The sequence below is a fragment of the Capricornis sumatraensis genome, chromosome 18, assembly GCF_032405125.1.
Source record: "Capricornis sumatraensis isolate serow.1 chromosome 18, serow.2, whole genome shotgun sequence".
Lineage (NCBI taxonomy): Eukaryota > Metazoa > Chordata > Mammalia > Artiodactyla > Bovidae > Capricornis > Capricornis sumatraensis.
In genome coordinates, this window is record NC_091086.1 from 9,679,358 (window position 1) to 9,693,916 (window position 14,559).

Genomic DNA, 14,559 nt, shown 5'->3' on the forward strand with positions numbered 1-14,559 from the left:
GAACCATGTGAGTCAAAATATATGGTTTGATGAAAATGTGTTGTAGTGAGAAAATACAAAATTACACATTCAATATCACTCTCTTTTACTAAAATGTTTTATAAATATATATGTTTTTATACATATTTAAGTTGACATCTATGTTTATATGATATATAATGCTCGGTATTTACCATATAGATGTTATATATTTATATGTATATCACATGTATTTATATATAAAATTTAGTAAATTAATGATTGTTATGTCCATGTAGGTTTCTAGGCATGTATATGTATGTGTTAGGAAAAAAGGATAGAAGGAATTTGACCAGATTGTAGTATCTCTTAGTGTAGTATTTCAGATGATTTTTGAAATATTTTCCTTATAAGCATTTGTATTTTTTCAATTTTTATATTATATAAAATTGTTGATAAATGTTTTAATATTATTTCTCTAAGAATTTTTACTGAAGCCTTTTTTTTCCTTCATGAAAAGAGTTTTTCAGCTTATATCTTTAATGGATACCGGATTGCCTCAGTGTTCTAATGAGAAAATAGAACTTGCAATTCTGTGGTTCTTGGATCAGTTTCGTAAAACATATGTTGGTGATCAACTTCAAAGAACCTCAAAGGTAGGTTTTTACTAGAGATTAAAACTAGTATTATTGAAGAAAAGATATTCACATGTAACACCTTTAAGCTCAATGATATATTTGAGCAGTTTTGACATAAAAAATTAATTGATCAATTGAAGACGATTAATTGTTATTAAAGGCAATGTGAGATTGCTTGTCTTATGCTTAGATTTACCGTTGTCTTTGAAGATTGATTGGCAGTTAGTAAATATTTTTTATGTAGTTAGTCATCAAATAGTTAAGGTTAAAACACCATGCTGAATTTTGCCTTATTGTATTGTATTTCAAGGTTTAAAACATAAGATTTACTCTTTTAGTAGTTCTGAGAGGTGTTTGTTTTGATATTTATTTACGTGATTTCTAGCATGTTTTCCACTCATTCCTCAGCATTTGTACATGATAAATGATGAGGACAGAAGAGTAAGAAGACAAGCCTTTGAGAGGCCACAATTAACCTACCTTAGTGGAGGGAACACTCGTACTCTGCTGGTTGAAAGTTTTAGCTTGATGTTTGGATAAATTGATCTTAAGGCAGTAAGGTGTTATTGAAGGCGTTTATGTGAACCTAACCAGATATTTAGTCGTACTGTGACACTTGAGTAAGATTCATGAGGTTTTCTTTTTCTTCCCCAAATCCTTCTCTGTAGTAAGTCCTAAGAATATGCTTACCTCCTTTGTATTTGTAGTTTGTATTAGTAATGTAGAGAGATTAAGTTCTAGAAGCAGGTTTTTATATTGGACTGAGCTTTTTTGTCCTTGGAAAATTTAGCTAAACCTTCAGTTCATTTATGGTTTTCTCTTAAGAGTAGTTGTATAGTAGTTTGAAAATTATTTGATTTTGTTAAGATTATCCTTTTAGTTCAGGTAAAGTTTTCTTTGTTTTTCAAAAAAGTGATGTAGCTTGATACTTTCTTTGTCAAATATACTGTGATATTTTATTGCTGTTTCAGGATTTTTTTTCATTCAGGATTAATGTTAATAAAATTATCTTAGAATTAAGCTAATACTGAATGAGACCACTAGGGAGAAAAAGGAGTAGCTAGATATAACTGTTTTAGTTTATATCTAAAACAAAGGTTATATCTAATAAGACAAAGGAGAATCAGACAAAAATTACATGGTATTAAATTTATATACATGGAATTATGATAAGTTGTTAGGTTTTAAATGTACCCAGAGAGTTTGTATTTTGCTTTTGCAGGAGTGAATACACTGGAAATATTACTTATCTAATATCCATTTAGTCTTGATTTTAAATCAAAACAGTGTAATATAGAGTGGAAAAGCCTTCAAATTATTGTGGGGCTTCCTTGGTGGCTCAGATGGTAAAGCATCTGCCTGCAATGCAGGAGACGTGGGTTCGATCCCTGGGTCAGGAAAGATTCCCTGGAGAAGGAAATGGCAACCCACTCCAGTACTCTTGTCTGGAAAATTCCATGGCCACAGTCCATGGGATCGCAAAGAGTCAGACACGACTGAGCAACTTCACTGGTTCACTGGATTCTGTACGGCATACACAGATTTCATGTGACTGTAGCTCTGTGGGTTAAAGGCATACAGGAATTCTCAGGACCTCCGGACCAAGGTCCTGTGACCAAGGTCAGTGTCAAAACAAATAATCTGAAAGCTTCCTGGATTCCTGTGCCTCCCTGGGCTGTTAACTTTGTGACCATCGCTGTACAGTCGGGAAGCCCAGGGCAGAGAAGAGAGATCCTCTGTAGTCTTGGCTGAGTCTGTGACCCAGCCAGTGTTCAGGTAGGCATGGCCTTGATTGTTCTGCAGTGTTTGCTGCTACCGTGGCAGGATTGACCTTGGCAAGACATGAAAAGTGGGAGAGGGCTGTGTTGATATACAGTTGATTGATTTTCCCAAAGAAATGGGAGATCTAGATTTTTATGTAGAACCATTTTATATCTTAACAGCTTTCCTGGTCTATAATTGGAATAAACTACCCTTATTTAAACTGTGGGGCGTCCTAGGTAATTCAGTAGTAAAGAATCTGCCTGCCAAGCAGGGACACTGGTTCAGTCCCTGAGTCCAGTAGATCCCTTGGAGAAGGAAATGGCAACCCACCTCAGTACTCTTTCCTGGAGAATCTCATGAACAGAGGAGTCTGCTGGGCTACAGTCCATGGGGTCGCGTAAGAGTCAGGCACAACTTAGCGACTAAACAACTGTCTTCTAAAATGCTCTCTACCTGCTTTTCTATTTTGAGGAAAAATGACCTTGAACTTGTAAGTTTCTACTTTACTCTTACTTCCTATTGTTTGTTCTGTCTCCTAATCTTATTGATTTTATTTTCTAAATATCTCTCTGTTCTACTCCTTTCTCAAGCCCCTTATTTTTTATCCTTGTTATTACTGCTTGTCATTTTTCACTAGATTTAGGAAGCCTTTTGGTTTTACTCTGAGTTTCCTTTTTGCCTCCTTCCAATCCATTTTCTATACTACCACCAGAGTAATCTTTTCTTTGGTAGAAAGACAGAATAGTGTAGTGAATCTTCCAGTTTTGTCAAATATGAATGCTTTGTCACATTAAAACATATTGGTCTGATTCTGTTCTTCTCACTTCTTGCTCAGAAATAACCACTACCCTAAACTTAGTGTTACTTTCATGCATGATTTCGCTCTTTCCCATGTTTCTATATATTTGTTAATAAAACATAATATTAACTTCATAGAAGATTATTAGGTAATAACTTGCCTGTTTTGTTCAACATTGTTTTTGAAATTTACCTATGATGATATATGCAGTTTTAATTATTTTAATTAATAAATATAGTACTGTGATATATTACTGTAATAATTAAATATAGCACTGTAATATATTACTATGCCATTATATATTCATTTTTTCTGTTATTATATGTTAGGTGTTTCCAGTTTTAATGTTTACCAAAAAATTGCAGTATGTACTCTTAATACCTGTTTCCTCACACATATATGTAAGTTTCTCGAAGGTAAAAATACTAGGGGTGGAACTGCTAGGTTGTGGAATGTTCATTATCTTCAGCTTTACAAGGTAATGTCAGGTTGTCCTCCTGTGTGTCCTGGCAGTTTGTTCTTCCTCCCCCAGCAGAGGAGGTGTGTGTTGCTCTATATTGTCATAGTACTTGTTCTTGTCAGTCTTTAAATTTTGCCAGTCATTACAAAATACATTTCTTCATGTGCCATTTCTCTGCTTAAAAGGAATGATTTTCCATTATTTACAAAATAAATTTCTTCTATGGTCAAACTTCAGTTACCTTTGCAACTTTTTCTTTTGATACTGCATTCTCCTCTATGCATGATGCATATGTACTGCTGAATATTTTCCACTTGTAATTTTAATTATCCAGTGAAGATTAATAACTGAGTGCAGAGTTCCAGAGAATAGTAAGGAGAGATAAGGCCTTTTTAAATGAACAATGCAAAGAAGTAGAGGAAAATTAAAAAATGGGAAAGACAAAAGATCTCTTCAAGAAAACTGGAGATATCAAGGGAACATTTCATGCAAGGATGGACACAATAAGGGACAGAAATGGTAAAGACCTAATGGAAACAGAAAAAATTAAGACGCTATGGCAAGAATACACAGAACTATAGAAACAAGGTCTTAATGACTGGTGTGGTCACTCAACTAGATCAGACATTCTAGAGTGTGAAGTCAAGGGGACCTTAGGAGGCATTACTGCAAACAAAGCTAGTTGAGATGATGGAATTCCATTTGAGCTATTTATTTAAAGTCCTAAAAGCTGAAGCTGTTAAAGAGCCATACTCATTATGTCAGCAAATTTGGAAAACTCAGCAGTGGCCACAGGACTGGAAAATGTCAGTTTTCATTCCTATCCCAAAGAAGAACAGTGCCAAAGAATGTTCAAACTACCGTACATTGTGCTCATTTTGCATACTAGTAAGATTATGCTCAAAATCTTTCAAGCTAGGTTTCAGCAGTACATGAACCGAGAACTTCCACATGTACAAACTGGGTTTAGAATAGGCAGAGGAACCAAAGATCAAACTGCCAAAATCCATCAGATCATAGAAGAAGCCAAGTCAAGTCAAGTCAAGTCGCTCAGTCGTATGCGACTCTTTGTGACCCCATGGACTGTAGCCTACCAGGCTCCTCCCTCCATGGGATTCTCCAGGCAAGAGTACTGGAGTGGGTTGCAAGGCAATTCAAAAAAACACCCACTTCTGCTTCATTGTCTACGTTAAAGCCTTTGACTGTGTGGATCACAACAAACTGTGGAAAGTTCTTAAAAGAGATGGGAATACCAGACCTCCTTACCTGCCTCCTGAGAAATCGGTATGCGATCAAGAACCATCAGTTAAAACCAGATGTGGAACAGCGGACTGCTTCCAAACTAGGAAAGAAGTATGACAAGGCTGTATACTCTCACCCTGCTTGTTTAACTTATATGCACAGTACATTATGTGAAATGCTGGGCTGGATGAAGCACAAGCTGGAGTCAAGATTGCCAGCAGAAATATCAGCATCTTCAGATGTGCAGATAGTGAAGAGTAACTAGAGAGCCTCTTGATAAGGGTGAATGAGAGAATGAAAAAACTGGCTTAAAACTCAACATTCAGAAAACTATGATCATGGCATCTGGTCCCATCACTTCACGGCAAATAGAGGGGAGAAGACGTGGAAGCAGTCTTTTATTTTCTTGGGCTCCAGAATCACTATGGACAGTGATTGTATCCATGAAAGTAAGAGACGCTCCTTGGAAGGAAACCATGACAAACCTAGACAGTGTTTTAAAAAGAGAAGACATCACTTTGCTGACAACGGTCCATATAGTCAAAGCTGTTTTTTTCCCAGTAGTCTTGTATGGATTGAGAGTTGGACCGTAAAGAAGGCTAAGTGCCGAAGAATTGATGCTCTCAAACTGTGGTGCTGGAGAAGACTCTTGAGAGCCCTGTAGACAGCAAGGAGATGAAAGCAGTCAATCCTAAAGGAAATGAACCCTGAATATTCATTGGAGGGACTGATGGTGAGGCTGAAGCTCCAATATTTTGGCCACGTGATGCAAAGAGCCGACTCACTGGAAAAGACCCTGATGCTGGGAAAGATTGAGGGCAGGAAGAGAAGGGGATGACAGAGGATGAGACGGTTGTATGGCATCACTGATTCAATAGATATGAGTTTGAGCAAACTCCATGAGATAGTGAAGGGCAGGGAAGCCTGGCATGCTGTAGTTCATGAGGTTGCAGAGAGTCAAACATGACTTACTGACTGAACAACAATTTATTCAAGCCATCCCTACCCATAAACATCAATTTTACTTTTGTTGGTTACAAAATTGCACCAAAAGTTGAATTCAGAATGTTAGTTAAAATGTGGTCATTTAATCTTGAAATGTATTTTCTTTTAAAAATAGATCTACAAAGAATTATTATTTAACCAATGACACTGATAAGCTCTATTTTTAATAGAAAGTTCATGAATTCTGTCCTCCTAAACTAAGACACCAGAAATTGAGGAGGGAGCAAGTTCCCTTTCCCTCTTTGGATTTAAATGTTCAAATTGGCAAGTTAGACTTAAAGAGGTTTTTTTCCCCTTTTTTTTACTCCCAGTTTTGACATCCTATGCAGTCAGTCACCACCAGAGGGATTTTCTTCTCTAAAATGATCTGTGTCTCTCTTTTCTCCATCACCACACTACATGCAGTAACATACCCGCACACAGGAACAAACAAGCACACGCCTCACAAATTTGCTTTTTCCCCAGATATTTGGCATCTGCTAGGTGTCAAGAGGGAAGAATCTCAATTAATTGTATGGGTGAATTATCCTTGAAAGGATTTGCCATTTCTAAAGAAGATATTTATTAGTACTAAAGAATTTCTAGTAGTATAACAAAGTGAAGTAAGTGAAAAATCAGGCTGTTTGAGGTAGTTACTTAGACTGAGGCATTATATGGTCTGGAATACACTTTCTTGTTATTTCTACCTCCATCTCCCTTTTTTGCCTTCATCCTCCTGAATTAGCTGTTTACTAAAAAAATTCAAATTGCTTTCAGGAAGGTTCTCAGGGCATTGTTACGAAGCTAAAGGGAATGAGGGCAGCATAGTAATTTATAAATAGGTGACTATACATTTGGGTTTGCCTAGGATTGTCCCAGTTCACACTTTGTGTGTGTGCTAAGTTGCTTTAGTTGTGTCTGACTCTTTGCGACCCTATGGAGTGTGGCCTGCCAGGCTCCTCTGTCCGTGGAATTCTCCAGGCAAGAATACTGGAGTGAGTTGCCATGCCCTTCTCGAGGGGATCGTCCCGACCCAGGTATTGAACCCCTCTCTTATGTCTCACTACATTAGCAAGCAGATTCTTTACCACTGTCGCCATCTGAGAAACGCTCACACTTGTTGCACGGGCATAACTGATAGTTAATTGATCCACCTTTCATTCCCCAAAGGGTCCCTGTTTAGATAATTTATGTGATCACTTTGTTTATAAGTCATATGTTCATAGATAAGATATTGTAGTAATTCATAAATGGGAAATAACTTCATTAAAGCCAGGCAAGTGATCCTCTTCTTTTGATCCTCTCACTCTCCATACCTGAGTAAAAGCCTTTTTTATAATTATTGTGATATATAAGCACACTGTCTCCTTGTAATTCTATGGAATAACTTGGAATTTACACTAAGACAGTAAGTGCCTATTGATGTATTTTCAAGTTATCTAAAATAGAAATAAGAACATTTCAACTTTCAGGTATTATCTTTCTTTTTGGATTTTGAAATTATTTTTTGTAATTGCTCTACCTGTTATCAAGCTTTTTTCCTGTTGAGTACCACATGAAGCAGCAGATGGCATTCTCTCTCTACAGTTGTTAGATCCTTCTGTGTAGAATGTTACTAACAGCTAAGGGTAAATTGAGTAGGAAAGCACTTGAATAATGAAACAGAAAAACACATCGTAATAGTAACTTAAGTTGACTACTGTAAGTGTAATCCAGTGTTGAAATAATGTACTTGCTGCTTTTCCAGGTAACTTGGATATATTTTTCAGTTTTTTGTAAAACAGTGTTTGTGTTTATATTTAACAACACAGTTTTAAGGAAAGGTATTTAAGACATCACAGAAAACTGTTTTGTATATAGAATTTTCACTTTGGGGAAAAATAAGAAGCAGCTTTAAAACATTTAGACAGTAGGCATTTAACATTAAAAAGTATTCTCTAGTGTAACAGGTATATCATCATGCAGGTTATAGGGGAGAGAAAGTACTTTCAAAAGTTAAGATTGTCTTTTGAAGTTTGAATGTTAGAGAATAATGATCACTGACTTAAGGGACTTTTTTTTCTGTTAAGTGTTTTAAAAGACTTTTTAAAAAGTTTTTGAACTTTCATTTTGAGCTACTTTCGCATTTCCTGTATAAATATATCATAATTTGTCCTTGTGATAGAGTGTTATTAGAGCTAGCTACATTTTCCTTCTTGGATAATGGTCAGTACTTACAGTCATAGTCAATGCTTATGCCACTGGGTTGTTTTACTGCTCACGGATTTGTTCTTTCGATTGTCATGTGCATCTAACACATATATATCAGAATTCAGATGGATACTTTTTAAAAAAATATGGTTTCTCTACATCCATTCCTACTTAATTCAACTTACATGATAATATTTATTGACTATTGAAAAACACGTCCTGTGTCTCTGCTTAACAGAAAGTTGAGCAAAGTAGCCTACGTCCTAATAATTTTTTTTAATGTTTTTGCTTTATAAATGGGTTTGCCAAATTATACTTGGCACTCTACTCCCTAAGTTCATTTAAGTGTTGATTCAAGAGCATTAAGTACTAGACAAGGAAGTTTGCAGCACAAAAGTTAAAATCTTAGCAGCTGTTAATAATTGAAATTATGATGTAATTTGGAGAAGTATAGGATTTAAGTTGGAAAAATAATGGGCTTGGTTTATTATTTTTATACTGACTCCTATGTGTTATTTTAAGGCTTCCCAGGTGGTGCTAGTGGTAAAGAACCCACCTGCCAGTGCAGGAGATTTAAGAGACGTGGCTTCAGTCGGTGGGTCAGGAAGATCCCCTGGAGGAGGAAATGGCAACCCACTCCAGTATTCTTGCCTGGAGAATCCCATGGACAGAGGTGCCTGGCAGGCTACAGTCCATGGGGTCGCAAAGAGTCAGACATGACTGAAGCGACTTAGCACGCCATGTATTATTTTTCATACCTGATCAAATATACCGTTGTTTGACATATGTAATCATGTAATTCTTTATACATACATTCCATAAATCTTTATTGTCTTCCTTATGCTGGATATTATGCAACATCCTACAATACAAAGATAATGATTATTTGTAAAAACTTATTAAAAGTATGTGGTTACACACAGAGTATCTTAAATCTTTACTTTTTCCATTTATTTTAAATGGTTATAAATTCTGAAGCATTTATAGAATTTAACATTTGTGGACAAAATGCACGAAGTGCGATTCCATGTGCATTTGGATTATGAATTGGATTATTGTGGCTGTTCTCCTCATTAATTTTTCACAAGTAAGGCAGAAGGTAATACTTTCTTTTGGTGTTGATTTTTCTGCCTCAGATACATTTATCCTCTCATCTTTTGATGTTTGAAATTCTTCTAGTGATTCTAAGAAACTGTTGTGATAAAAATAACAAATGAAATATGTGGATGTGATTAAGATGTATCTTTGAAGAGTTTTCAGCACTAAAGAACACTCGGTTTAAAGACATTTTAGGTTTTAAATTTTGCAACTCAAAACTCCTCGTCTCCCCAGTTGGTCTGCAGTTTGTCTAAGTAGGCATTGGGTCTTGTGGAAGTCATACGTGAGATGATCTTCCCTACAGATCAAAAGGTGAGGCGTGCCAGTCTACCGCAGTCACATCAGAGAGGTGTTCGCCTGTGATGATACTGCTGAAGTTGGTTATGTTCTTTATTATTCAGTGTCAAAGTACTTATCAGTGGGAATCTCCTCTTCATTCCAGAAAGTATCTTCTTTTCTTCTGTTGATAATTGCTTCAAGTAGCTTGCTTAAACGGAGAAGATGATGGCAACCCACTCCGGTACTCTTGCCTGGAAAATCCCATGGATGGAAGAGCCTGGTGGGCTACAGTCCATGGGGTCGCGAAGAGTCGGACATGACTGAGCGACTTCACTTTTACTTTTCACTTTCATGCATTGGAGAAGGAAATGGCAACCCACTCCAGTGTTCTTGCCTGGAGAATCTCAGGGACGGGGGAGCCTGGTGGGCTGCCGTCTATGGGGTCGCACAGAGTCGGACACGACTGAAGTGACTTAGCAGCAGCAGCAGCTTGCTTAAAGGGAATTCGAATGACAGGGGATCCATCCTATTCCTGATGCATAAATCCTGAAGCTGTGTAATATTTGTAAATCATCCATCCCACATCTTTGTTTCTTTTACCTTCAAGGAATGCTTAGCACCTTTTATATAATGACTTGATAACTGGAATGATAAAAAAAACTCATCTTAGCTACAAGTTTCTAAATAAATATGGCTTAAAATATTTCCAAAAGAGTCTTAGGCTTTAAGACGGTGATTCTGTATTGTCAGATGTTTTCTACAGATTTAAATGAGGAATACTGTGCATTATTTTTGATCATTTAATAATTATTTTTAAGTTCTTTATAGTAACTTCTTAATCATACTCATTTATTTACTGACATGTTTTTTTGGTAGCATAAATCTGAGAAGGTATTTTGAAGACATGTTAGTATTTGAAGAATAGGTATGTTTAGCCTGAGAATGAGCCTAATATTAAGTGGTTAAGCCTTTTAATAATATATTCACATGTGGTTTATATTTTTCTTCCTCAAATACATTGTTTTCTGTTAATTCATGTTCTTATATGATAAACAGGATGGAAAATTTAGAAGGAAGGCTTATGGAAAAACATACATGAATGATAAGCCAGAATTGCAGGCTGTTTATTAATTTATACGTGTATATTGTGATTAAAATGATGTAAAACAATGAAAAATAAATATTAGAAAAGATAGAAGAAATTTAATAAAATGGCTGTCTGTTAATATTTAAATAACAGGACTTTTTTAAAAATAGTTTCAGATTTTTCCTACTGGCTGTATTATATATATTTGGGTAATCTTGTAAAGTTCAGTTGAACATGCTTAAATATGCTTGTCTATGTCTGAATGACACTGTCTTTTTTCAAATGATAGTTTTAGGCAACAATTTAATGCAGAGCATTATAGGCAATTTATTGGATGAATTTGTTTAAATGTGTTGTCAAAAATTATTCTCTATATATTCTAAGTTATATAAATTTAGTTTCTACTATATATAGATGGATGGAGTGTGCATTTACTAGATTCCTACTAATTGTAGAGAATATGTGTGCTTATATTCCTGCTTAATTCTGTCCAATTAGCTATCTCCAAGTTATGTAATGTTAAGCCTCTTACTACCAGGTGGCAGTAAAACAGATAAATAGAAATGTCAGAAGCATGGATTATAAGAGTTAAGGTTTATATTTCATCTGGTACATTTATTTTTTCTTTCTGTGGAAAGGCCAAAAAAAATTTTTTTAGCTTAAACAAAGGATAAATGAGCACTCTGAATAAGGCTCCTTTACTGTCCTCATGATTAATGATCACTGAACACTTTTGAAAGATTAGCATTTTTCAGAGCTGCTAAAAAAATATACTGTTTTATTTAATTACAAGAAAGTAAAGGCTCTTCACACTGACAGGTGGTGGAAATTAGCAGGCAGTTTTGAAATTGTGCTGTGCACAAGAAATTAGATCTCATTTTAATTCTGCTTTTCTCAACTAGCAAATGAGGTTAATGCCATACATATTCAGCTGATATGGATGAAGAAATTTATATAAAGTAGATCAGCATAGCTACAGGGCTAGATTAATTTATAGGTAAAGAGGCAGTGATAAATGGAAGTAATGTAGTAGTGGTCACTAAACTCCTCTGCCATGAGGGATTCAGTAGCGTTAGTTGCTCATTAAAGGCATTGTCGGGCTGCATCAAATAGAAATTTGAAAAGGAATAGCCAACTAACCCCTAATTATCAAAATACAGAAAATACTAATTATACCTTAATTAGCTTTTCTTTTAATGTACTGAAATTTGTTACTTTTTGTGTGGCACAAATGGATAGTTATATCAACAATAAATAGGTTGTTTTAATAACTTTCTTTTACCGCTGGGAAAACTACACTCCAATTTTTAATATGCAATAATGCTTCTCTCTAGCCTGTAGGAGATGAAAATTATTAAGTAGCTTTATTTTTTTGAAGATTTTACAGCAGCTTTGGGAAGAATTATTTCACTATGCATCAATTACTTTTAATTGAACTGAATATTTTTCACATTGTACCAAATGCCTCTCATTTCAGTTTAGCAGTTAGAGTTTAAGAAAGCATCATAATGAGAACTATATACGTCTTCTGTCACATGTTGTAATAAGATAAAGATGATTATTTATTTTGAATTTTTAAAAAGCAACTCAATTAGAAATTATAAGGTAGTCAGTATTTCTGGTAGTCAGTGTTAGAGAAATAGAGCTAAATGTATTTTAGAAACTTGGCTTATGATTTGTTTTCTTACCCAAAATAAGGTAGCTATCAAACAATCCAGTTGAGAACGGATTTATCTATTTAGAATAAAGATGCAGTGTTGTAGTGGGAAGCAGCTTAGACCTTTAGTCAAATAGACCTTGAGCCTGATCTGTGCCCCTCATACTACCCTTGAAAAACACATTAACTTTTCTACCTATCAGTTTCCTCACCTAATCATGAGGATGAAGTAAGATACCTGAGAAGAATTTGGATAGAATTTAATACAGTGCAGATACTTGAAAGAAAAAATGTCTATTGTTATATATAAGAAGATAGGGCTAAATTTTTAAAGAATTATCTCTATAAATCTATGTAATGGGAAAATTCTCCTTGAAAGAATTAAATGTAATCAAGTCTTTAGAATATATAATTTCTGATCTTTTTTTGGAATTCGACTGGTTTATCACAGATTGGTTTTGTATGTGTGGAGAATTTGGAAATAGTTTGGCTTTGGGGCAAGTTGTTATAGTCATTATAATATTGGCAGATAATCTAAGTTCATGTTTTTTTTCCTAATGCTGGGCAGAACTGGGAACTAAAACTAAGCGGTCTGATTCTGAAACCCTCTAGAAGGAGACAAAAGTGTGACTTCTGGCCTAAATCAAATCTATAATTTGTTCAAAAATCTCTACTTTCTATCTTCTTGCTTTTGATACTTGTGTTGGATTTGTGTTTCCTCCTCCCTCTTTTGCGTTTCCTCTTTTTGGGTCGTAGTCATTCAGTATACTGACCATTAACTAGGTCTGTGATGCTAAATTCCGATTTTGTTTTCATTGTAAGTAAAATGAAAAAATACTGTTCATTGGTTTTTTGGGTAATGAATTATATCAGTATGTTATGCCAATATCAATTATGTTGTCTCTTTTGTTAAAAAAAATCAGATAAATAATTCAAATAGGAATAAAAGAATGGATCACCAGAAGAGAAAAGAGCAAGAGGAGCATTTTACAGTTGATCAAGATATGGATTCTAGTACTACCTTAAAACCTAAGAACTGTCAGCCTATATGTTAGAATTATGAATGGTCACTAAATGACTATATGTGAAAGTAAGTTGTAAACTGTGAAGCATTATATATACCACCATATTGCATGCAAAATGACAGTACTACCTTCCACTTGCTCAGTTGTGTCTGACTGTTTGCAACCCCATGGATTGGACTGTTTGCAACCCCATGGATTGGAGTCCAGCAGGCTCTTTTTCGCCTGCTTACCTGCTTTCAAACTAACACACACACACAAAAATTCAAGTGTGATTGTGATGAGAAGGAAAATAGATGGCTTTGTTTTCATGCAGGGTTTAAGAGAGTGAGAAAGGAGGTCAGAATGGAAGAAAGGAGGTAAGATTTTTATGTTCATCAGGAGAGGAAAGGATTTCAGAGGTTGAAAATAGGGAATTAAGCAGTGGTCTCAAACTGAGACCTCAAATCAAGAGCAATAGTCCACCTGAAAACCTGTTGGAAATGCAAATTTGGGGGTCTTTCTGTGCCTGACCTACTGATTGTGGCACTCTGGGGGTGGACTCCAGCAATCTTTGTTGTTAAAGTTTCTTCGGGTGATTCTGACATTCACTGAAGTTTGAGAACCACTCAGACTTCTTTGCTTGAAGACAGATGCTAATTTTTTTATCTTCATAAGGACCTGTCTAGGTCCTTATGTGACTCATCCCCATCCCAGCCCCTTTCATCCTAAATATGTACTCTTTTCTTGCTTTTATTTTAACCCAAGCTCTAAAGAAGGGTAAGGGGAAAATGACCGCTAGTCCATTATCTGTTATTGTGCTAAAATAATCTAGGGGAGTGTGTAAGTCAGTAGGACCTACTTTCTCCTCTCCTAAGAACTAAAATGTATACTTTTTATACAAGGTACATATGTAATAAACTATGAGTATTCCTAATCTTATTCCTATTTTCAGCCTTTCTTTTAATATTATAATTAATGCTAAAATGAACATTTTTCTTAAAGGATATATTTTTAAAGATAAAGTTATTTTTAAATAAAATTTCTGTTAATATACTTCTTTTTTTAAAAGAAGAAAACTACAATCTGAATTAATGGCTTGAACATAGTTCTTTCAAATGTTGTGACTCTTCCCTCTTCTTGGCATTTTATATGTATTATATTGTTGGTGATCTATGGGCTCATTAATTTTAAGAAATGTTCTTCAGATACTGTAGCAAGATTAGGTCAGAAGTCACACTCTTTTCTGCTTCTAGAATCACATAGTTTGGATCTAATTCCCAGTTCTGTCTCATAATATTCTTGTGACTTTTGTTGAATACATAAATTTTAAGTCATTCTTTCTTCATCTAGAAAATGGTAGTAGTACTTACCTCTTAGGAAAGTTTTGAGATTACATGAA

General features: G+C 35.1%; 1 protein-coding gene across 1 annotated transcript in view; it reads left to right on the plus strand.

The window, feature by feature from the left end:
- RANBP17 (RAN binding protein 17) overlaps positions 1-14,559 on the plus strand; it is a 364,064-nt gene that overhangs the window by 108,611 nt on the left and 240,894 nt on the right. Inside the window, exon 14 of the mRNA XM_068990796.1 lies at positions 479-614. Coding sequence (XP_068846897.1) covers positions 479-614 — 136 coding nt within the window. The remainder of the gene's footprint in view (positions 1-478; positions 615-14,559) is intronic.